This window comes from Drosophila navojoa, chromosome X (assembly GCF_054131105.1).
Source record: "Drosophila navojoa isolate 15081-1374.11 chromosome X, UAZ_NAV_1.0, whole genome shotgun sequence".
Taxonomy (NCBI): domain Eukaryota; kingdom Metazoa; phylum Arthropoda; class Insecta; order Diptera; family Drosophilidae; genus Drosophila; species Drosophila navojoa.
Window position 1 is genome coordinate 31,549,257 of NC_142895.1, and position 24,783 is coordinate 31,574,039.

General features: G+C 39.0%; 1 protein-coding gene and 1 long non-coding RNA gene across 5 annotated transcripts in view; both read left to right on the top strand.

Moving 5' to 3' along the window:
• dpr8 (defective proboscis extension response 8) overlaps window positions 1-24,783 on the top strand; it is a 157,770-nt gene that overhangs the window by 44,787 nt on the left and 88,200 nt on the right. For 3 of the 4 annotated variants that reach the window (XM_089264677.1, XM_089264674.1, XM_089264675.1), the window contains exons 3-4: window positions 12,078-12,247; window positions 24,181-24,391. In XM_089264677.1, the coding sequence (XP_089120803.1) occupies window positions 12,078-12,247; window positions 24,181-24,391 (381 nt within the window). The remainder of the gene's footprint in view (window positions 1-12,077; window positions 12,248-24,180; window positions 24,392-24,783) is intronic. The other variant, XM_089264676.1, reaches the window with a different exon arrangement.
• The window catches only part of LOC149090843 (uncharacterized), a 180,169-nt gene that overhangs the window by 20,167 nt on the left and 135,219 nt on the right, over window positions 1-24,783 (top strand). The gene's annotated exons all lie outside the window — the stretch shown is intronic.

A 24,783-nucleotide genomic window follows, 5' to 3' on the forward strand; every position in this document is an offset into this window, starting at 1 on the left:
AGTCAATGCACCAAAGGCCGACGATGAGTAGTCTCTTTTTGAGAACCTTCTGCCATATATGAAAACAATGGACTTGAAAACAAAATTACTTTGCAGAATGGAAATTCAAAATGTTGTTCTTGTCAGTTTGGAGAGGGGAAGGATGTAGAACAAAAAGATCAATAAAATAAGAAATATATTTGTTAAAAAATTAATTGAAATAAATGTTTACTAAGTTACCTCAAAGTTATTATAAGCTTTTCACACGGCGTTATGAGATGAACATTAAATATTCGTCCAACACTTTTCTAGTTTTGAATGAGTTTTTTTCAATTTATAATCAAAGCACTCTGACATCAGCCTTAGGATTGTGAAGTCCGATCGTATATTAATATGTTCATGTCTGAACATTCTGCAGGGGGCCAAGTATGTGACTTCCGGAATTCATGTCTGTGGAAATTTTAATAATATACAGGACAAATATAAATTTGATAATTGTTAGTATTCTTGACGAAATGATCACTCTTCCGATCCTTATGAAAAAATGTGACATCCAAATAAACCGAGTGTGCCACCAGTACCTTGGACTTTTGCTTAGGGGGCGGCTCCCATGCCAAGTGAAGTCGAGCCTCTTTGAAGAACTTCCGCGGCTTATAGGTGTCATCATTTATTGCATTAGTATAGCTGATTGCATCTGTTGAGGAAGTTGTCGATCGTTTCATTGTTGCCGAAGCCAAAGCCTCCAAATGGTAGATGTCCTTCGTTTGATCCTGATGCTTTAGAACAGCTATTGATTCGCTTGTAGTGGTTATGTTGCTGCTACTTCCAATTGAATCCCTTTCCGATGTAATTGTACCTGCACATCCAGCCGCTGTTGCAGTCTCCGCAGAGAGACTTCCGTCGTGCTGCCAACTGTGGAAATATCATCCATTGGTCGAACTTCCAATTGGATATCTGTTGATGTATCTTGAGCGATACTCAACGTCGATGTCGAAGTTGTGGCAGAAATTCCATTCTCGTCCTCATCTTCTATGCCCTCCGAATCCAATATCGGAGTTGGTGGAGCCCAGATCTTCTTTATTGGTCTCTTGTCTTCATCCAGCTTTATTTTTGTTGTTACTTCGTTACTTTAACTTTATTTTCTTGTTCTGTAGATTCAGTTATATTTCTTCCCATGTGTGGGCTTGCCGGCGGGTTGAAATCCCACTTTTTGAACACAATTGCATCCAAAGCTGCCTGAGATGCTGGCATCTCATCAGCGGTGACCTCGTCACTGTTAGTGTGAGTGTCTTCTTTTATGTTTTGCAGTGCACTTATTTTTCTTTCCAGCCTTTTAGACACTGTGTACACTTTGACTTCCAGTGCGTCTATGCCATCGATTTCATGGACACGCTTATCATATTTAACCTCCAAATCGGTAAGCGTTGACTGGACTTTATTCCAGAGGAACTCTAGCGTTTCTTTGCTGTCTAGAGCATCCTCCTGGTTGCTGAGCTCAATGTTGGCCTGCACTTCTTCAATATGCAGCCATACTCTTTGAACTCTTTTGTCCAAAAGGTTAAACAACTGCACCATTGGGCTCGACCAACCGAATAAAAACATCTCATGCTTTGATGTTTCCGGTCTCGTTTCCCAGCTACAAAGTTGGTCTGTGTCTATGGCGTGATCGGTAACTTTGGTCCTGATTTCTGCCATTATGCCATCAAATATTTCTCGTTAAATATTGATGGTTGACGACACAGTGGTTTGTTTATTGTAGATCCATTGGCTTTTCCCGTTGGAGGTTTTTTTGATTCGATCACTAGGTTGATCTTGCTGTGCCTCGACTCACAGCTTGGGTTGGTAAGCCAATGCACAAATCTACAATTATTTAGAACTTCACTTTGTACTAAACACAAACACTTTTCCTTGTGGACTGCATCGAAGTATTAAAATACTTCCTCCGGCTCGAAGGACCATGAACGAATACACTTGACTATGATGGTGTTTAGTTTCGTATTGATCTTTATTCTTCTCCCATTATTAAAGGTCAGCTGTGCCCTGCGAAACGTCTGATTGGCGTAATGTTTTGTTGTTTTTGTCTCTGTTTTCGTCGTTTATTCTTTTATTAATTAATCATTATACCCTGAACCCATTGAAAATGGGAAATCAGGGTATAATGGTTTTGTTAAAATGTATGTAACAGGCAGAAGGAGGCGTGGCAGACCCCACAAAGTATATACATTCTTGATCAAGGCGACAAGCAGAGTCGATTTGGCCCTGTCCGTCTGTCTGTCCGTCCGTCCGTCCGTATGTATGTACGCGTCGATCTCAGAAGATATAAGAGCTAGAGACTTCCACTTTTTTTTTTTTAAAGTCCGTATATACAGCGCTCATATCGAGTTTATCACTAAAAAACGATAACTCATTCCGATACTTTTTTATCGATAAAAAACCTTATCGCAGATTACTTAAAAAATGATATCTCCTACATCTTTCAAGCTAGAGTCTCCAAATTTAAAATGTATATAAAGATGTATTTTATACAATTTCGGGTTTCGTTAAAATTTACCCCCCACCCCTAAATCCACCCCCTCACCCTCATCTTTGTGCTTCGGTATACACATACATTTAAACATTATGATTACGTTCTGAAAGTTTCATCACGAGCGTACGTCTAGAAATTAAATTATTCAACAAATAAGCTCTCCAAATATCGCCAACACTGCAGCACAACCCAAGCGCAATCGCCTGTATATGTGAATGCGTGTGCGCGCTTGTGTTTGTTTGTGTGTGTATGTTCGTGCGTGTGTTTGTTTGCATTCGTGTGTGTGTACGTGTATTTGTTTGTATGAGTGCGTGTGTTTGTGCTAATTATTATTGATATATCAGTAGTCGAGCAGTCTCGACTAGAGCTTTCTTACTTTCTTACGACTATAGTCTTCTTACTTGTTATAAATTTTTTGAGTTTTGGTACACAACAAATGGAGCCAATGCAGAAAAACTAAAGACACTGATAGAATTTGTACACATTGAAATTAAAAAGAGCGGACCTGTATGATTTGTCAAAGCGTATTTCGTTCATTTGTAAAAGATTCGCAATTCTTTGGCAAAAACACAATCGTACAGAATTATCTGTAATGCAATATCAAAATGTTTGGCTAAAAGAAAAGGACAACAACAAACAATTTCATTGCGCTGTGTACAACGATCAATACCCAAAGCAACTGTTCATCGAGTCAAAGAAAGTTACCTTGCACAAAAAAAATAAAAGAAAAATTATTGAACAATTATTATTAGAAGAGTAAATGTATGTAAAAATAATCATAGAACTTGATAATTTTAGTTTTTCTTACTATTTGCTTCATTTATTTTTAATAAATCATCTGTTTTGTTCTAATGTTATATTAGAAAAAAAATGTTTGTTGAGGTTATGTATTGGTGTAGGGTGTTGGTGGGCTATACGACTTATTTAGGCATGCTATATTACTTATTATATTTTTATAGAATTTTGGAAAAAATGTCATTATTTTATCTCCACTAGAAGTACTTTTGGCCGCTCTCCCCATACAAGCGCAACCACTGTGCGTTGCATCAGTGAATCTATTTCAGTTGTGACATTGCAAATTCGAACAGAGGGGTGGCGTCATGGTAGAAGCCGCGGCGCTCGATCGCGAGGTCTCGGGCTCAAACCCAGGCCGTGTCGTAGTTCTTTCTTTAAATTGTTTCAAAATTTTGTATATTTTTCTATTTCATTTATAATTTTAAATACATCGAAATTGAAATTTGAACCATAATAAATGTGCTTTTCTATTAGTTTGGTTCTAGTCGAGCGCTCTCGACTAGAGTTTTCTTACTTGTTCTTCTTGACCAGCAATATGGGGCTTGCGTTTGGTGAACAGCTTGGTCTAATTATTTTGCATTTTAACAATTCGGTAATTTTTTCTCTTACCAAATCTCGCTCGCATGGACTTAATCGTAGTATGTTGTATGTCGTATAAGCATATGCTCACATTATTGTAGTGTATACAATATATGAAGTAGACATATGTATGTCCAACATAAGTAAGAGTATCATACTCACAACATAGCAAACCTTTGTTGATTCGTTTATATTATAACAGCTATACATATATAAGTGCCGTAATATGATCGGTCACTTATATATGACTGGCCTGCAGCGTGGGATCTGCAACGTAAGCATTGTTACGTTCTCGTCCACGCCGTAGCTTAAACACTTCAATATATGTATATGCCTTCTGCATGTACATACAAACATACATATATACGCATATATACGGCATGCTATATACTCTCGCTCTGCCGCTGCTTTTAGCGACAGACCTCTTCATGTAAACGTTATGTATTTAGGCTAAGACGAAACCTTTTCGAATTCAATAAAGCATTCGCTCAATGACAACCAAACCTATCGGTTCGTTTGATTCTTTTATTATTACATGGCGACCGTGACAGTTTTCACTCTCGTGCCTGTTTTATATTTTGATTTTAAAACTATAAAAGTTATGTGACTGCATACCTTTTGGCTGTTCTCGGTGGACAAGATGGCCCCAACAACAGCAGCGCAATAGCGCTACAAGAGCAACAGCAACTGTAACAATAACAACAACAACAACAGCAACAACAACAGCAACAACAACAGCAACAGCAACAGCAACAGCAACAACAACAACAATAGCAGCAGCAACAGCAGCAACAGCAACAACAACAGCAGCGACAGCAACAGCGATAACAGCAAAAACAAGAACAACAACAAAAATATCAAGAACAACAATATGATCATCAACCGCAACATTGTCACCACAAGCATTAGGAGCAGCACATGTACGGACTGCATAAATAGACAAATGAAAACCAACCCTCGCAACCCCAGAGTCAGATTACGAAGGAGACGAGCGCTGAGCCTTACAAACTCAGCGATAGGATAAGAATAGCTAATAGACCAACGCGGAGTCTTACGCACTCAGCGATAAGATAAAAATATGTAATAGCCCAATGCTGAGCCTTACATACTCAGTAACAGATACACTAGATTTAAGGGTTGAAAATATGCATGAGTCTGGGTATATAAACCCGGGCTCAGAAGAATAAAGACCAATACAAAACTAAACCCCAACCAAGTCAGGTATATTCGCTCACATTGTGACAGCGTATCCAGTATCATATCCCAACTTGCTGTGTTGAAGGCATTCTTAACGTCTAGAGCCGCAATAATGCAGTATTGCTTCGCCCCGTGCTTCCATCTTGTGCCTTGAATGGCGGAAGTTGCCAGATCAAGAACTTTATTTAGCGCGTCTGTGGCTGACCGGGCCTTCCGGAAACCAAATTTATTTGGTGACAGGCCTCCGGCATTAGCAATAGTAGTCTTCAGTCTAGAGCAAATCAGTTCCTCAAACACCTTTCCCATGGTGTCTAAGAGACAGATTGGTCTATACGACGATGGCTTTTCTGGTGGTTTGCCAGCCCAGTTCTAGGTTTTCCAGGTTGCAGGGAACGTCTCCTGAATCAAACATACATTGTATGGCTCGGCAAACGTACTTGGGTCCAAGGAGAGGGCTAGCTTTAGCGCATGATTTGGGATTCCATTCGGCCCTGGAGTTGAGTTAGATCTAAGACTTCTGAGAACTATAAGTATTCTTTCGCCCGTAACAAAAACAATGTGGGTGCTCATTGATCCCTGGTTAGCAGGACTCAGGGGCATGAATTGAGCACAATCTTTCTGAAAAGAGGTTTTTCACAATCGATTTAAGCTCCACACGATCCGTCGGCTGCATCTGTTTACCTGCATATAGTCTTTTTTACTATCTTATATGCCCTGCCCTAAAGGTCATTTTCGGCTGAGTCACACAAATCTAGGAAGCATTCTCTCCTACTTGCCCGAATGGCCTTCTTCAACTGTCTTCTAACTGCCTGGTAAGCTAATTGTTTTTTTCGAAAGCCGTAGACCTACCGCCAGCCCGTTGGTAGCTTCTTCTCATCTGAATGCATTGGCCTCGAAGCGTGAACTGATTGCGGCGTAATATGCTTCTATTGAAGGAACTCTGTATTTGAGATACCTGTTGGCATGCTCTGGTCTCAGCATTACCAACTATTCCCAGCTACTGAATAGCCACTGACGGCCTGGCAGGTGGCTCACCTATTGTGAACAGAAGTGCCGTATGATCGCTGCCCGTATAGCGATCGCAATGGATCCATATTACTTCCCGAAAGAGGGATGAAGTGACAAAAGCAATGTCAATTACAGATCCTTATCCAGCCCGACTGAAGGTGAGCTCGTGGCCAGTGTTGAGCAGTGCAAAATATAGTGTTGCGAAGATCTCCAGTAAGATTCGGCCTCTGGCATCTGTTGTGTGGCTGCCCCATTCTAACATGAGTTAAAATCTCCTGCTATAATGGCCTTTCGACCCCTAGCGTCCTCGGCAAGCTCGTCAAGCACCGTTGTGAATTCAGTATGTGTGAGTGTGCGTGAGTGTTTTCGAATTACTATTGAAATATCAGTTGCTTGGAAGGTTCAGGGCATCTCATAGTCGAGCAGTCTCTTCTAGAGCTTCCACACTTGTTTTTAAACGAAATACTTCAAAATATGTAGGTGTTGCGAGTCATTAAGAAGTATGTCTCCGCGTTATATTTGCTTATGTGCATGAGCTCACTAACAGCGAATGTGATAGACGGCTGCCGGGTGCACCATTCTCCACGCTGTTGGAGAATGCCCATCAAGATGATTGTGGTCGAGCCCAGTTATGTCTGGCACGGGGTTTCGATGAGTATTCGGCCAATTAAAAACTGCCCTGGAATGAGAACTCCAAGATCATCGGGATTTTCTGAATTGATTGTAGCCTGAATTTGGCATATCAGCGTGCGAAATTCGTCGGAGCCATGAAGTGACGATATCATAGATAAATCTAAATGATTTGTGGCGGTCTTCATTGCTGCTTCCCTTTGGCCTCCGAAGCGTGGTGAGCGAGGTGGTATGTACTTCCAATCGAAGCCATTGTTGTAGTAATTAACCTCATTGCGGTATTCTTGGCTTAGAAATAGACGCCAGAGCTCTGACAGCTCGTTTCGCGCATCTACAAAATTGGTAGCGTTGTCAGACGAAATGCATCTTGGAATGCCACGCATTCCAATGAATCGCTTGAGTGCGCCCGAAAACGCAGTCGGCGAAAGATCCTTTGAACGTTCCAACTAAACCGCTTTGGTTGGAAAACGAGCACGCAGATGTAACATTTTACTGACACTCTGTTCCGTCCTTCAGGCTTGTAATAAAAAGAACCACAATAGTCCACTCCAGTGATTGTTAAAGCCGAGGATGAGGTCGAGATCTTCACAATGCCTGAACAACAGTTCCCATGTCGCCTATAGCCCAAAACCGTAACCCAATTTCTTAATTGGTGGCATAAATGATCGTATCCTAAAATTGTATAACTTCTCTCTTAGAATTGAATAAGGGAACTCAAAGGGGAATATTCTAGATTGTAAACATAAATAATTGTATCCAAGAAATCGAGAGTCGATTGTCGCAAACGGCCACCAACTCGAAGAAAACCAAATTATTCATAAATGGCACTTGACGAGTGAACAGTCATTCTGGTTTGTAGGGAGAGTATTCTCACTGCAACTGAGCTCTTTGAACAACACGACATAATAGGTACGATCCTTGACGAAGATCGCCCGCTGACAATTCAGGTGAATTTGTTTTCCTGACGGGTTTGTGAACGTAATGAAAAATGCGCGTCATTATTCCAAATGAATTTATCTGCTTGTGTGACAAAGATATATCCAAATACTCCGCCAAGAACAAAACTCTTTGACGCATTTCAGGAAGATTCTTGAGCACCTTTTCCTCAATTTGAAGTTTCCGCGAGCAAGAAGTGTTTCAGCTTGTTGCATTACGTCGCAAACTCCTTCAACAGCGAAAGCCTATAATGATATATTGCGCTAAGGCGCAACAAACAAATAAGAAATCTGGATTACAAGTAAACACACAAAAGTAACACTTGAATTTACATCTAGCTCAAAAGATGTAGCAGATGTAATTAAATAAATTATGTTCGATAAGGCTTTTAATCTATAATAAAATGACGAAATGAGTTATCGATTTTTGTAAATAATTTGATATCCGCACGCATATACATATATGTACACGTATAATCTTTCGATTTTCTAACTGCGCAGTTAGCAGTGACTTCGCTTGTGTCAGTGTGGTCAAGCCTTTGGTTATGCGCTATAAGTTTTTGTTTATTAAAAAGATTATTATTAAAAAAATATTTTTTGGGCTAGCCGGATTGTTCTCAATTATGTAATCGATGTGACTAGCCTGGACGCCATCGGACGCCACTGTCCACAGCGACAGCAGCAGCGGCATTCTCAACGTCAGCGACTTTTTTGACCGTTGCTGAACCCGCGGATCGTTTTCCGTTGACAATCTGAATTTTTGAATGTGATCCAAACAGAGCAGTTATGGCGGTCTCCAGCGATGAGGTGTCGGTTATGGGTAGGGGAGAAGGGGACGGTGCTGGTGTTAGCTCCTCCTTTCCTAAAGTACCTGCGTCCCGCCGTCAATCATTGTGTTCGATTCTCCTAGCGCGGCTTAGGTGGCTGCTTCGCCGGCATTCGTCAAAGTATGAGGCTTGCTCCTCTTCCACACAATGAGTATAGCGAGTACCGCTATTATGATACTGGAGGGGTTCCACGATAATGGAGGCTGACAGTCTTCTTCGCATCGTGCGTAGCAGGTCCAAGTTGCGTTTTGACTTTTTGTGGTGATAGTTCCATAGTAGTTTGAGAGGAATAGAGTTTCATCTTCAAGTAACTCGACAACTAACGGTTAGATGCCACATAGTGACACTCAGCGTTGCCTCCTTTAGTATTCGTGGAATGCAGTTTGTTTTTTTTAGATGGGGCCAGATGATCTTCGCCGCATACACTGGTGTTGCCTGTCGTCAGATAATTTTTGGTTTTGTGTCTTGTAAGGTTACTTTATTCTCAGGCCGGGGTCAAAGTGTCAGTCTACCCAAGCCGAGATTGCTGGGGTCGTGGTTGCGAAGGCGTGCTGTGGGGAGTTATTGGGGCCACTGCGGATGGTAGAACGCGGATAGTAGACCTCACAGTTTTCACTGCCGAAGCCACATTCAAACTACCAGTTAGCGCAGCTGCAGTTAGTATAGTTAGCGTTAAGGGTTGACTGCGGATGGTAGAACGCGGATAGTAGACCTCACAGTTTTCACTGCCGAAGCCACATTCAAACTACCAGTTAGCGCAGCTGCAGTTAGTATAGTTAGCGTTAAGGGTTGACATGTTAGACGAGTTAGCTGTAAATAAATACATGACCATGTTCATCTATGCTTACTTTACTACACAATATTGCCAATTCCAAGTCTAGGTTACCACGCTACTCGATCCTAACCAAAAGAACACGCGGTCGCCTGCGCCGCGCGTCAAAAATATTCTAGATTATCCGAATTTGTCTGTTTGCTCGAGCGCTCAAAACAAATTAAATCTGCACGCAGCTTTCAATTCACCTCCGCTGCTGTCCAGATTTTACGACGGCGTCAGCAATGCAACTTTCACCATCGCGAGCTTTCAAGCCGCACGGTTGAATCGCTGATCGCGCGCACTTCCACTAATTTTATTTATGCTTATATCCTAAAACTAATTGCTACGACACTTACGACTACTTATTAACTAATTAGCACTACTTTAGAAACTAAAATTTTTCCTACATATCACCTAACTTACTTTCTACCAAAATGCTTATCTGCCACAAAATATACCTAAAGTATAACCCAACAGTTTCATATACTTACAAAATACACTTATACTACAAAATGGCTTCATTTACTCACAAAATACACTCACACTACAAAATATGTCTACGGGCTTCAAATTATTCGCTACAAAATATAATTCTGGCTATAATTCAATGGTCTCGCTTATCTGCTAAATGAACGCAACGGATGACCAACATCTGATACTCTTTTGCGACGACTTTTGGCAAGGCACTATGGGCGATTTGTCGATTATTGCGGTATAAAGTCTAAAAATAATTTTAATTTTTATACCCTGAACGCATTGAAAATGGAAAATCAGGCTATAACGGGTTTGTTGAACATATGTAACAGACAGAAGGAGGTGTGGCAGACCCCACGAAGTATATATATTCTTGATCAGGGCGACGAGCTGAGTCGATTTGGTCTGTCCGTCTGTCTGTCCGTCCGTCCGTCCGTCTATCTGTCCGTATGTATGAACGCGTCGATCTCAATGGAAATAAGAGCTAGAGACTTTTTATACCCTGAACCCATTGAAAATGGGAAATCAGGGTATAATGGTTTTGTTAAAATGTATGTAACAGGCAGAAGGAGGCGTGGCAGACCCCACAAAGTATATATATTCTTGAACAGGGCGACGAGCTGAGTCGATTTAACCCTGTACGTCTGTCTGTCCGTCCGTCCGTCCGTCCGTCCGTATGTTTGAACGTGTCGATTTCAGAAGATATAAGAGCTAGAGACTTCAACTTTTTTTTAAAATGTCCGTATATATCACGCGCATATCGAGTTTATCACTAAAAAACGATAACACATTCCGATACTTTTTTATCGATAAAAAACCTTATCGAAGATCACTTAAAAAATTATATCTCCTACATCTTTCAAGCTAGAGTCTCCAAATTTAAAATGTATATTAAGATGTATATTATACAATTTCGGTTTTCGTTAAATTCCCTAAATTCACCCTTCTCCCTCATCTTTGTAAAAGTCGTATATCAAATACTAGAGACTTGTGCTTCGGTATACACATACATTTAAACATTATGATTACGTTCTGAAAGTTTCATTACGATCGTACGTCTAGAAATTAAATTATTCAACAAATAAGTTCTCATAATATTGCCAACACTGCAGCGCAACCCAAGCGCAATAGGTTATAAATTTATATCTCCTACATTTTTAGAGCTATAGTCTCCAAATTTTAAAAATATATTCCAATGCATTTTATACAATTTCGGTTTTTGTTATATTTTGGATACCGGCTCCAAATTCACCAGAATCCCCAGTGAAGGTCAGATGCTAGTATAGCTAATTGTGAATGATTTGACATGTTTTTTTTTAAATGCCAAATATTCAATAGAATATGTAGATCATATGCTGAAAGTTTCATTAAATTCGGTTAAGTCAATCGACGTTAAAAAATAACAAAATGTTTGGCCAATTAACAAACGTACGTGCTGCAGCAACAGCAGTTTTCCAATACGTGTGCACACAAACATTCAAACATCTTCTAGCACATTCTTAGAATTACATCAGCAGTTAGTTTCGTTTAGTTCTGCTAGATGGCGTTGCATCAGTGAATCTATTTCAGTTTTGACATTGCAAATAAGAAAAGAGGAGTGGCGTCATGGTAGAGAGCGCGGCGCTCGATCGCGAGGTCACTGGTTTAAATCCTGCTGGGCGTATTATAGTTTTCTTTTAATTGCTTCAAAATTGGTATATATTTTATTAAATTTCTCTTATATTTTTTCAAAAATCGAAATTGAAATTTTAACCATACTATATGTACGTTTTTATTAGTTTGGTTCTTCTTGCACATTCTTAAAGTCACATCAGCAGTTAGTTTGACTTAGATTTGGTAGATGGCGCTGTAGCAGTGAATCTATTTCAGTTTTGACATTGAAAATCAGAACAGAAGGGTGGCGTTAAGGTAGAAAACGCGGCGCTTGATCACGAGGTCTCGGGTTCAAACCCAGAGCATGTCGTAATTCTTTTTTTTAATTGTTTCAAAATTTTTATATATTTAATTAAATGAGTTTTCTATTTCTAAATACATCGAAATTGAAATTTGAACCATACTAAATGTGCTTTTCTATTAGTTTGGTTAAGGGTAGTATCTAGTCGAGCGCTCTCGACTAGAGTTTTCTTACTTGTTTTTTTTTAATGTCCGTATATATAGCGTGCATACGAGTTTATCACTAAAGCACGTGTGTGTGTGAATTATTATTGAAATATCATTTTTTCGAAGGGTTCAGGAGATCTCGTAGTCAAGCAGTTTTGACTAGAGCTTCCTTACGTTTTATTTATTTATTTATTCTTCGGGTTTCTTTGCAGAAAAATCGCAAAGCGCCTCAAAGCGCTTCTTTACAGATTTTCTTCAGGATCTTCCTACGCCGGGCACAGGTGGACCTTCCTTTGACACAACCATTAACAGTAACATAACCGGACTTGTAGGAAAAACAGTCAAATTAACATGCCGTGTAAAAAATTTGGGAAATCGTACGGTAAGTTTTAATGAACCGTCCACTACTATCATCATCATCTGGTACATTAAAAGTGAAAATTCTTCCTTATACATGGTACCATAATGTCTTCTTACAAATAAAATAGAATCCAGAGTCAGACACTTTATTTAATACAATAAGGGTTTAAAAATATTTATTTTTATAAATGTCAAAAAAAAAAACAAGAAAGAAAGCTCTAGTCGAGACTGCTCGACTACGAGATCCCCTGAACCCTACAAGCAACTGATATTTCAATAATAATTAGCAAACACACACGCACACACACACACGCATACAAACAAACACTAGCACACACATACACATACAAACAAACACACGCATACACACACACACACACTCACATATACAGGCGATTGCGCTTAGGTTGCGCTGCAGTGTTGGCAATATAATGAAAACTTATTTGTTGAATAATTTAATTTCTAGACGTACGATCGTAATGAAACTTTCAGAACGTAATCATAATGTTTAAATGTATGTGTATACCGAAGCACAAGTCTCTAGTATTTGATATACGACTTTTACAAAGATGAGGGAGAAGGGTGAATTTAGGGAATTTAACGAAAACCGAAATTGTATAATATACATCTTAATATACATTTTAAATTTGGAGACTCTAGCTTGAAAGATGTAGGAGATATAATTTTTTAAGTGATCTTCGATAAGGTTTTTCATCGATAAAAAAGTATCGGAATGAGTTATCGTTTTTTAGTGATAAACTCGATATGCGCGTGATATATACGGACATTTTAAAAAAAAGTTGAAGTCTCTAGCTCTTATATCTTCTGAGATCGACGCGTTCATACATACGGACGGACGGACGGACGGACAGACAGACGGACAGGGCCAAATCGACTCAGCTTGTCGCCCTGATCAAGAATATATATACTTTGTGGGGTCTGCCACGCCTCCTTCTGCCTGTTACATACTTTTAACAAAACCATTATACCCTGATTTCCCATTTTCAATGGGTTCAGGGTATAAAAAGTAAGAAAACTCTAGTCGAGACTGCTCAACTAGGAGATACCCCGAATCTGATAGAATATCAGAGACTCACTCTACGCCTCTGTTAGGTACACATACATACACACGCACGTATTAGAACGCGCTCTACTAACAGCGCAGTAAGCAGCGACTGAGCTTGGGCTGCGCTGCAGTGTGGGCAATATAATACGAATTTATTTGATTATTTGTTGAATAATGTATGTACATTCCAAAGCACAAGTCACTAGTACTTGAAACACGCCTTTTACAAAAGTGAGGGTTAGGGGGTGAATTTAGGGGTGTTAGTAAATTATAACAAAAATCGAAATTATACACATAAGTCTACATTTAAAATTTGGGAGTTTTAGCTCTAAAGGTGTAGAAGATATAATTAAAAAACTAGCTTTCGATAAGGATTTTAATCGATAATAAAATATTGGGAGTTGTTATCGATTTTTAGTGATAAACTCGATATACGCGTGATATGCACGGACCCAGGAAGACAAATTTCAAGTGCCAACGTGACATGACGTGCTCTTACCAGTTGCAATTGGGAAAATTGTATATTTTGAAGCAAATACAATAAACATAAATTGAGCGCTCTGGAGTCAAACCCGAGATTTCCCGTGCGAGCGTAATGCTGCTAGCCACAACGCCACCTCGCTTTTTAAAAGTGTGATGGAAAATCTGAAATATATACAGTGCCATCTAACAAATCTAAGCTCAACTAACTGCTAAGAATTCTAGCAGTTCAGCTTTAAGAAAATTCTATAATAAGTTCGAATGTATTTGTGCAGACGTATAGGAAAACAGTTGTGAGAAAATTCTGTTATTCTCGCAACGTTTCTACTGGGCGTAGACACTTAATTTTTGGCCAGCTCATAGAAGAAGCTAACGGCAACCTAACTGCAAAATATGGATGGTTACGCTCAAAAATTGAAAAAATTACAGGGTATTTTTAGATTTGCCACGCTCCTAAGAGACACAATATTTTTTTCGGAAATCGGTAGAGGAGGTACTAACCAAATTTGAAGCTTTTAGTTTTAATAGTTTAGAAGATATAAACTTTTAAATGTTATAGGCAGAAGGAGGCGTGGCAGTCGAGTCGATTTAGCCCTGTCCGTCTGTCCGTCCGTCTGTGCGTATGTTTGAACGCGTCGGTTTTTTTAGAAGATATAACAGCTGGAGAATTGATTTTTTTAAATGACCGTATATACCACTGGTTTGTGTATATACAGAGCGGATGTCGAGTTTATCTTAAAAAATCGATATCTGCTCTCGATATTTTACTATCGATTAAAAACATTATCAATCAAGTCAGATGCCTTTGTAGCTAATCGTAAATGATTTTTTTTTAAATTTGACAAGTATTTAATAGAATATGTAGCTCATATGCTGAAAGTTTCATTAAATTCGGTTGAGTTAATTGACGTTAAAAAATAAAAAAATGTTTGGCCAATTAACAAACGCATGTGCAGCAGCTACAGCAGTTTTCCTATACGTGTGCACAAATACTTTCAAACTTCAAGCACATTCTTAGAATAACATGAGCAGTTAGTCTCCTTTAGTTCTGCTATATCAGTTTTGCCATCAAAATTTCAAAGAGTGAAGTGGCGTCGTGATTAATGGCGTGGTGCTCGATCGAGAGGTCTCGGATCCGATTTTTATACCCTGAACCCTTTGAAAATGGGAAATCAGGGTATAATGGTTTTGTTAAAATGGATGTAACAGGCAGAAGGAGGCGAGGCAAACCCCACAAAGTATATATATTCTTGATCAGGGCGACGAGCTGAGTCGATTTAGACCTGTCCGTCTGTCTGTCCGTCCGTCCGTCCGTCCGTCCGTATGCTTGAACGCGTCGATTTCAGAATATATAAGAGCTAGAGACTTCAACTTTTTTTTTTAAAGTGTCCGTATATACAGCGCTCATATCGAGTTTATCACTAAAAAACGATAACTCATTCCGATACTTTTTTATCGATAAAAAACCTTATCGAAGATCACTTAAAAAATTATATCTCCTACATCTTTCAAGCTAGAGTCTCCAAATTTAAAATGTATATTAAGATGTATATTATACAATTTCGGTTTTCGTTAAATTCCCTAAATTCACCCTTCTCCCTCATCTTTGTAAAAGTCGTATATCAAATACTAGAGACTTGTGCTTCGGTATACACATACATTTAAACATTATGATTACGTTCTGAAAGTTTCATTACGAGCGTACGTCTAGAAATTAAATTATTCAACAAATAAGCTCTTCAAATATCGCCAACACTGCAGCACAACCCAAGCGCAATCGCCTGTATATGTGAATGTGTGTGCGCGCTTGTGTTTGTTTGTGTGTGTATGTTCGTGCGTGTGTTTGTTTGCATTCGTGTGTGTGTACGTGTATTTGTTTGTATGAGTGCGTGTGTGTGTGCTAATTATTATTGAAATATCAGTTGCTTGTAGGGTTCAGGGGATCTCGTAGTCGAGCAGTCTCGACTAGAGCTTTCTTACTTATTATACCGTGAGCCCATTGAAAATGGAAAATCAGGGTATAATGTTTTTGTGTAAAAGTATGTAACAGGCAGAAGGAATCATCGCAGACCCCATAGAGTATATATATTCTTAATCAGGGCGACGAGCTGAGTCGATTTAGCCCTGTCCGTCCGTCCGTCCGTCCATCCGTATGTTTGAACGCGTCGATTTCAGAAGATATAAGAGCTAGAGACTTCAACTTTGTTTTTAAAATGTCCGTAAATACAGCGCGCATATCGAGTTTATCACTAAAAAACGATAACTCATTTCGATACTTTCTTATCGATAAAAAACCTTATCGAAGATCACTTAAAAAATTATATCTCCTACATCTTTCAAGCTAGAGTCTCCAAATTTAAAATGTATATTAAGATGTATTTTATACAGTTTCGGTTTTTGTTAAAATTTACCCCCCACCCCTAAATCCACCCCCTCACCCTCATCTTTGTAAAAGTCGTATATCAAATACTAGAAACTTGTGCTTCGGTATACACATACATTTCAACATTATGTTTTTTTTCTGAAAGTTTCATTACGATCGTACGTCTAGAAATTAAATTATTCAACAAATAAGTTCTCATAATATTGCCAACACTGCAGCGCAACCCAAGCGCAATAGGTTATAAATTTATATCTCCTACATTTTTAAAGCTATAGTCTCTAAATTTTAAAAATATATTCCAATGCATTTTATACAATTTCGGTTTTTGTTATATTTTGGATACCGGCTCCAAATTCACCAGAATCCCCAGTGAAGGTCAGATGCTAGTATAGCTAATTGTGAATGATTTGACATGTTTTTTTTTAAATGCCAAATATTCAATAGAATATGTAGATCATATGCTGAATTCGGTTAAGTCAATCGACGTTAAAAAATAACAAAATGTTTGGCCAATTAACAAACGCACGTGCTGCAGCAACAGCAGTTTTCCAATACGTGTGCACACAAACATTCAAACATCTTCTAGCACATTCTTAGAATCACATCAGCAGTTAGTTTCGTTTAGTTCTGCTAGATGGCGTTGCATCAGTGAATCTATTTCAGTTTTGACATTGCAAATAAGAAAAGAGGAGTGGCGTCATGGTAGAGAGCGCGGCGCTCGATCGCGAGGTCACTGGTTTAAATCCTGCTGGGCGTATTATAGTTTTCTTTTAATTGCTTCAAAATTTGTATATATTTTATTAAATTTCTCTTATATTTTTTCAAAAATCGAAATTGAAATTTTAACCATACTATATGTACGTTTTTATTAGTTTGGTTCTTCTTGCACATTCTTAAAGTCACATCAGCAGTTAGTTTGACTTAGATTTGGTAGATGGCGCTGTAGCAGTGAATCTATTTCAGTTTTGACATTGAAAATCAGAACAGAAGGGTGGCGTTAAGGTAGAAAACGCGGCGCTTGATCACGAAGTCTCGGGTTCAAACCCAGAGCGTGTCGTAATTCTTTTTTTTAATTGTCTCAAAATTTTTATATATTTAATTAAATGAGTTTTCTATTTCATTTATATTTTTAAAACATCGAAATTGAAATTTGAACCATACTAAATGTGCTTTTCTATTAGTTTGGTTCAGGGTAGTATCTAGTCGAGCACTCGCGACTAGAGTTTTATTACTTGTTGTTGTTTATTACTTGTTATACCCTGAACCCATTGCAAATGGGAAATCAGGGTATAATGGGTTTGTTGAGATGTATGCAACAGGCAGAAGGAGGCGTGGCAGACCTCACAAAGTGTATATACTCTTAATCAGGGCGACGAGGTTTGTCGATTCGGCCCTGTCCGTCTGTCTGTCTGTCCGTCCGTCTGTCCGTATGTATGAACGCGTCGATCTCAGAAGATATCAGAGCTAATCTCCTGTGGCTGGGAACCCAAAATATGTTAAGTTTTAGAGGGGTTTTTATTAAACTTTCCCGTATCTGCACGATTGTTGAGTTTGTGTTAGATAGATTTTTGACAGATTCTACAGTCGATAGGCTATCGGTACATATCGTAAACTTTCCAATTCTGCCTTGTGCGTAAACGATGGCTTTCAGAATAGCTTCTGCTTCGGCTGAAAATACAGAGTAGTATTCTGGTAGTGTTCCTGCTGATAGAATTTTACCATTGATGTCAACGCATGCGAATGCAGTGAGTTCAGCTGATTTTGTTGCGTCAGTGAATATCCACGTTCGATTAACATAAAATTCCTTGGCTGTTTCATTATAAAATAGTTGGCGAAAAGTTTCCCCGTTTGTGTGATTTTTTGGAAATTCCTGTAGCGCGCAGTTAATAGAGGATTGTCTAAGAAGCCATGAAGGGGCGCTGGGGATTTTCGGTGTTGTTGGAGTTGCGATATTCCATTCTTTGGAGAGAGTGGTGCATCGGCGTATTGTGGAGAGGTATCGGTAGGTTCTCCGTTGATTTATAGCTTTCCGTACCACAGTTTGAAGGAGCTGGTTGGGTGAGCAGAACATTTTCGGGATAAGCAGGGCTGTTGTTTCTGCAACTCTGTCCTCAATTGAAGACATTTGTACCCACCCCCCATTGTTCGAGCTGCTGAAGAACAGTATGGGCTCCCACGCGATCAAATGCCTTTTCGAAATCAGTCGCCAAAAGCGTGACATGATTTCTTGAGGAAAGGGCGTCTGACACGAAGTGCTGCAAGTGCAGCAGAGAGTCCATCGTACTGTGTTTGGGTTTGAAGCCTACTTGGTACGAGCTGATCAGTTTATTTTTGGTAGCGTACCATAAGAGTCTACGGGCGATCATTTTTTCGATACATTTTTGGCGATACATGGAAGTAATGAGATGGGTCGGTAGCTAGCAACTTCATCAGATGGTTTGTTTGGTTTTGGGATAGGTACAATGATGGCAGATTTCCACACGTGGGGGTACTGACCAACAGAAAATATATTGTTGTATAGGTTTAAAAGCTCTGCTTTGCCTGTGGCGGGCAGTTGTTTAAGCATCGGATACGAGATTCTGTCGTGACCTGGTGTTTTGCCTTTAGCCTTTGTTAGGGCATTTTCTAGTTCTAACTCTGTGAAATCGTATTCGAGTTGTTTAGCAGATAGACTAAGTCCACCAGGAGCATGAACATACTCAAGGGATGCTGCCTTTTGTTGCCTGTATTGAATGTTGAAGTTGCAGTCTTCGGAATACTATGACCAAGTTGTGGCAAATATGTTCGATATTTCTAAGGGTGCCGTTATTAATGTATTATTAGCTCTGATACACTTAAGCTGGGGAGAGGAACGCCCACCAGGGATTTAATGTCGCGCCAGACTTTTTTGGAGGAGGATTGAGGAGAAATATTGGATGTGAAGGGACCGAGGCTCTCACGTTTGGCTTCTTTAACTGCACGCTTAAAGAACGCATTTGCTCTTTTGTAAGCTATGAGGTTAGCATCTGTCATTTTGTATTTATAGGTTTGCCATAATTTTTGCTTTTTATCCCGAAGATCTCCCAGATTTTTATTCCACCAAATTATCTTTCTTTTAAATGTGTGGGGTTTGGTCTGTGGAATTGCCTTATTTGCCGCCATTCGAATTGATTTGGTCATTTTGGAGACTTGCAGTTGAATGTCTGCATTTTGTGTGAATGAGGTGTGGGTATTATAGTTTAAACGAAACAATTCCCCATTGGCTAAATCAATTTTGAATTTACGGGAGAATTTAGACTTTTCAACATGAAACTGATTTAGTATTTCAGTTATGACTGGGAAATGATCGCTGCTGTATAAGTCGTTTAAAACTTCCCAATTGCACTGTGGATGCAGATTAGAGGAGATAAACGTGAGGTCTATGTGTGTGTAAGTCGTATGTGTGGAAAAATGTGTTGGACTGCCATTATTCAAAAGAGATAGGTTAGTTTTTGAGACGGCTTCGATAATGTTTTTACCTCTGGAGGTGGTGCGTGGAGAGCCCCAAGCAAAACCCCAGGCATTGAAATCTCCAGTAAACAATAGTGAAGCGGAGAAGCTGTTTATTATTGTAAGTATTTCGTTCCCAGAAAAATATTGATCAGGGGGGATATAGCTGTTAAGAATAGTAAATTTTTCGTTAAGTTTTAATTGAATGGCCAAGTGAAGTATACTTGAGCTAGTCAGAGAAGGGAGCAGAGAGTGCGGTAGGTGCCTTTTAACAAGAATTCCTATTCCTTGTTTGGCATTAAGGTTGTGTGGTAGGTTAGTGAAGTAACCTATGTATTGTTTGTTGCAGATTATGTTTAAGTTAAGGTAAGTTAGTTTCTTGAAGACATATTATATCTGGATGTATATTATTTATTAGAATCGTTAATTCGTCAAAATTAGGTTCCATTGAATAACTTTAATGGTCATAGATAAATGAAGTAATAATTGATATATGTATGTCTTCAGGGAGCATAGTATTTTTTTTTTATTTTTTATTTATGTATTATTATTGTTGTATCAGTCGGACATTGACTCAGTTGGGTCAAGATCGATTGTGTTATTTGGTGTTGAATCAGATAATGACTCAATTGAGCCAAAATCGGTGGTGTTGTTTTGTGTTAAGTGTGAGTGAGTAGGTGATTTTGGTTTTGTTCGGTTATTGAGTGTTTTTTCTAAGAAATGAGATAGAGAAGGGGACAGTTGGGATGAAGAGGGAAGTGATGAGGACAGAGTAGAAGGAGACTGAGAGTTATTATGTGGAAGCGAGTCGGGCGACGAGAGGCGATCGTCAGAGCCACCAATATTGCTCTTATCAGTGTAACGGTTTATGTTGTACTTTGCTTTTTGTGCTGTGCTATTTTTATACCCTGAACCCATTGAAAATGGGAAATCAGGGTATAATGGTTTTGTTAAAAGTATGTAACAGGCAGAAGGAGGCGTGGCAGACCCCACAATGTATATATATTCTTGATCAGGGCGAAGAGCTGAGTTGATTTAGCCCTGTCCGTCTGTCTGTCCGTCCGTCCGTCCGTCCGTCCGTCCGTCCGTCCGTCCGTCCGTCCGTCCGTCCGTCCGTCCGTCCGTATGTATGAACGCGTCGATTTCAGAAGATATAAGAGCTAGAGACTTCAACTTTTTTTTAAAATGACCGTAATTATCACGCGGATATCGAGTTTATCACTAAAAAACGATAACTCATTCCGATACTTTTTTATCGATAAAAAACCTTATCGAAGATCAGTTTAAAAATTATATCTCCTACATCTTTTAAGCTAGAGTCTCCAAATTTAAAATGCATACTAAGATGAATTTTATACAATTTCGGTTTTTGTTAAAATTTACCCCCCACCCCTAAATCCACCCCCTCACCCTCATCTTTGTAAAAGTCGTATATCAAATACTAGAGACTTGTGCTTCGGTATACACATACATTTAAACATCATGATTACGTTTTGAAAGTTTCATTACGATCGTACGTCTAGAAATTAAATTATTCAACAAATAAGTTCTCATAATATTGCCAACACTGCAGCGCAACCCAAGCGCAATCGCCTGTATATGTGCGCGTATGTGTGTGTGCGTGTGTTTGTTTGTATATGTATGTGTGTGCGTGTGTTTGTTTGTATGCGTGTGTGTGTGTGTGTGTGTGTGTGTGTGTGCTAATTATTATTGAAATATCAGTTGGCTGTAGGGTTCAGGGGATCTCGTAGTCGAGCAGTCTCGACTAGAGCTTTCTTACTTGTTGTTTTCTATGTTTGCTGTGACTGCGGCGTAGCTGTCGGGCTTGGATTGTTTAGGCAAGGCAGCTTTGTAATGAAGCTTTGCCTCTCTCATTGTACACTTCTTCGTGGTTTTTATTTTCAGTATTTCTTTTTGCTGTAAGAATACACTACACTTTTTGTCTGAGGCAGCATGGTTCTGTGAGCAATTCACGCATTTTGGAGAGCAGGTACCAGAGTGCGGGGTGAGTCCACAGTTACTACACCTTGGTTCGTTCTTGCAGTATTTTTGGGTATGGCCGAGCTTTTGGCAAGATTTGCACCGCATGGGATTCGGAACAAATTCGGATACCTTTACAGTGTGCCAGCATATGTCGATTTTCGATGGAAGGTTGTATAGATCGAAAGTAAAAAGCATAACACCCGACGGGTTTGCTACACCCTCAACTTGCTTGGTGAATTTGTAGATTGCGATAACTTTTTGGGAGGCGAGCTCTTCAAGAATTTCGTTTCGGGCACGTTAATAAGGTAGGGAGCATAAATAGTCCCTTTAACCGAATTAAGTGATTGGTGGAGTTGGCATTCTATTTTGCATATACCTGGGAGTTCTTTTGCGTTGATGAATTTGTTATTGCATTAATATTCTTATTGATGTGCTTAACCGCCTTGTGTACAGCGAAGCAAGAATATTCTGAGATTGTTTTATCACTGTCTTTGGCGGAGATTATTATATATTTTGGGTTAGCAGTGTTGTTAGATGGCAGTTCGGGAAAGTCATTTAAAGTTTTTGAAGGTGGTTTACGTTTTTTTTGTTGGGGGACTGTCGGCCAGAATGCTGAACCGATTATGTCCCAGGTTTGGGGGCCCCGGGCCAGCCATGGTTTTTTTTTTTTTATCTGCGATCAAGCGCTTTGAACTAATATTTTGTACAAGTAACGGTTGATAGAAAGAGTGTGAGGAGAGAAAGAACTGATAACAGCACGATTGGTTAGCAACTGACGTCTGCTCGCGATGAGTGTTAGTCGGTGACTGATGAAATTATATATTTTATATAATTTAGTAAGCAAAGATATAAACTCTCTCTAGTGCAAATATAAACTGGCCGAAATCAGTTCTAATGATTGGGTTCTCCTCTTGAATGTCTGTCTGGACTCCCCAGCCTGAATTGGAACATATACTCGTGTATATTTCCGATTTATAATGTGTTAAAATTTTCCGGATCCCCCCATGGGGGGCGTGGCAAATCGGATAAAACTGTATCTCCCAAACCTGTGAATCTAGAATGCTGAAATTTGGCACGTGAGCTAATGTTTCGATTCTTTATGGATGGGTGGAAAAATTATATATCTACGCCGACTAGGGGCGTGGCAAATCAGACCTGAAGATATAGTGATTTTTAAAATTCTGCTATATTCTAGGCACTATTGATGGTAGAGTCCTCAAATTTGGTATATATACGCAGGTTGACCTCCCAAGTCCAACGAGCTATGATGGACTTATCTCCGCTCGAAGGGGGCGTGGCAAACCACAAAACCTTATATCTCCTAAAGTATAAGAGCTAGAAGCTTCAAATTTGGATAATTAAGTTACCAGTTACCTCCTCTATCGATTCCTTAAATAATATTGTTATGCCTCTTTGAGGGCGTGGCATATCAAAAAATACCGAATAATTTTTTCATTTTTTGAGCGTAAGCATCAAAATTTTGCAGCTAGGTTACGCTTAGCTTGTTCAATGAGCTGGCCAAAAAGTGTCTACACCCGGTAGGGGCGTGGCAAATCGAGAAAAACTTTCTTCAGTATTAGAACTAAACTTAGCCATCAAATTGCTTATGGGGCGTGAATGAGTATTCGGTAACGCCCGACTGCAACGTTCTTACTTGTTTTCCTATAGTGCAGTGTAGACTTACTTTAAATACATAAAAGTCTACATTTACAAATTGGAAGCTCTAACTCTAAAGATTTAGGAGTAAAAATTAATTGATAAGGTTTTTATTCGGCAATAAAATATCGGGAATAGTTATCGATTTTTAGAGAAAAACTCGGTAGGCGCGTGATATACGCTGACCTCAGAAAAAGCGTTTGTATCCTCCGAGATCGACGCATTCTTACATAAGGACAGACGTTTCAGGGTTTATAAATGAATTAATTCGTTGCATAAACTCTACAATCGATTTGCAAAGCTCCCAATAGGTGTAGATATATACATTTTTCATCAATTTTTACTCCAACTGGTCTAGTTTTAAATCTCTAGGATATACAGTTTTACCTCTCACATAGCTTGAGTGGTCAACACGAATCTACATTCCCAATTTCAGCTTTCTGGCTCTTCGACTAATATGATTATTTGCATATCGAAAACATCAACACTCTATAAATTGTGCGTATACTCGAGTATATGTAGCAATTTTCAAGTCTCTAGCTTCAATACCGCTTACAAATATCGTTCATACGGTCAGACGGTTAGCAAGATGGAAATGGCACAGAACCAATATACTCATTTCATTAAAAAGAGAGTTTGTTTCATAAGTGCCTTGTAGGAAAAACTAGAGACAAAAGCAGAGTTGATAGCATGATTTAGATAGATTTGTGCTTTTGGTAAATACACACTTTTGGACATTATTATCACGTTCCAAAAGTTTGTGAAGATTAAAGAGAATTTATTCAGCCAAACACCATTATACCGTTTTATTACATTTTATTATATCATTATCATGCCGTAATTTCTCATAAAAATACAATTCTAAAGGAGCTACATACAATATTAAACCATGAACTCAAATATTTTTAATATTCTGTAGGTATCCTGGGTCAGACATCGAGATATTCATCTTTTAACCGTCGGCCGATATACGTACACTTCCGATCAGCGGTTCGAAGCAATGCATTCACCACATGCCGAAGACTGGACACTCCGTATACGTTATGCTCAGCGCAAGGATTCAGGAATATACGAATGTCAGATATCTACGACCCCACCAATCGGTCACTCGGTATATCTAAATATTGTGGGTAAGTAAAAAATGTACAACCGGCTCAATACAAACCCATGTGTTGCTACTCTTGCTAGCAAGTGATATATGTATATTTTTAACTTCACGAAAATAGAATAACTTTCACTCGTCTTTCTAACATTTCATTTGTTTATTCAAACAACTTAAACAACTTAAATGCGAACAATGACGAGCAAATTAAAATATCATGTTAAGCTAAATTTATTTTTATGTGTTGTGCTGCCGCTTTTCGACTCTTTTTTCATTGAACTGTATCGACGTATCGAAGCTTTGAACCAGGGCTGCGACCTATCGATAACTACTAGTCAACAGAACAAATATTCAAATTTTGTATTTAATTCACAACACCATGGTTCTATACAATATGGTTAATATGAATGGTTTTCATAA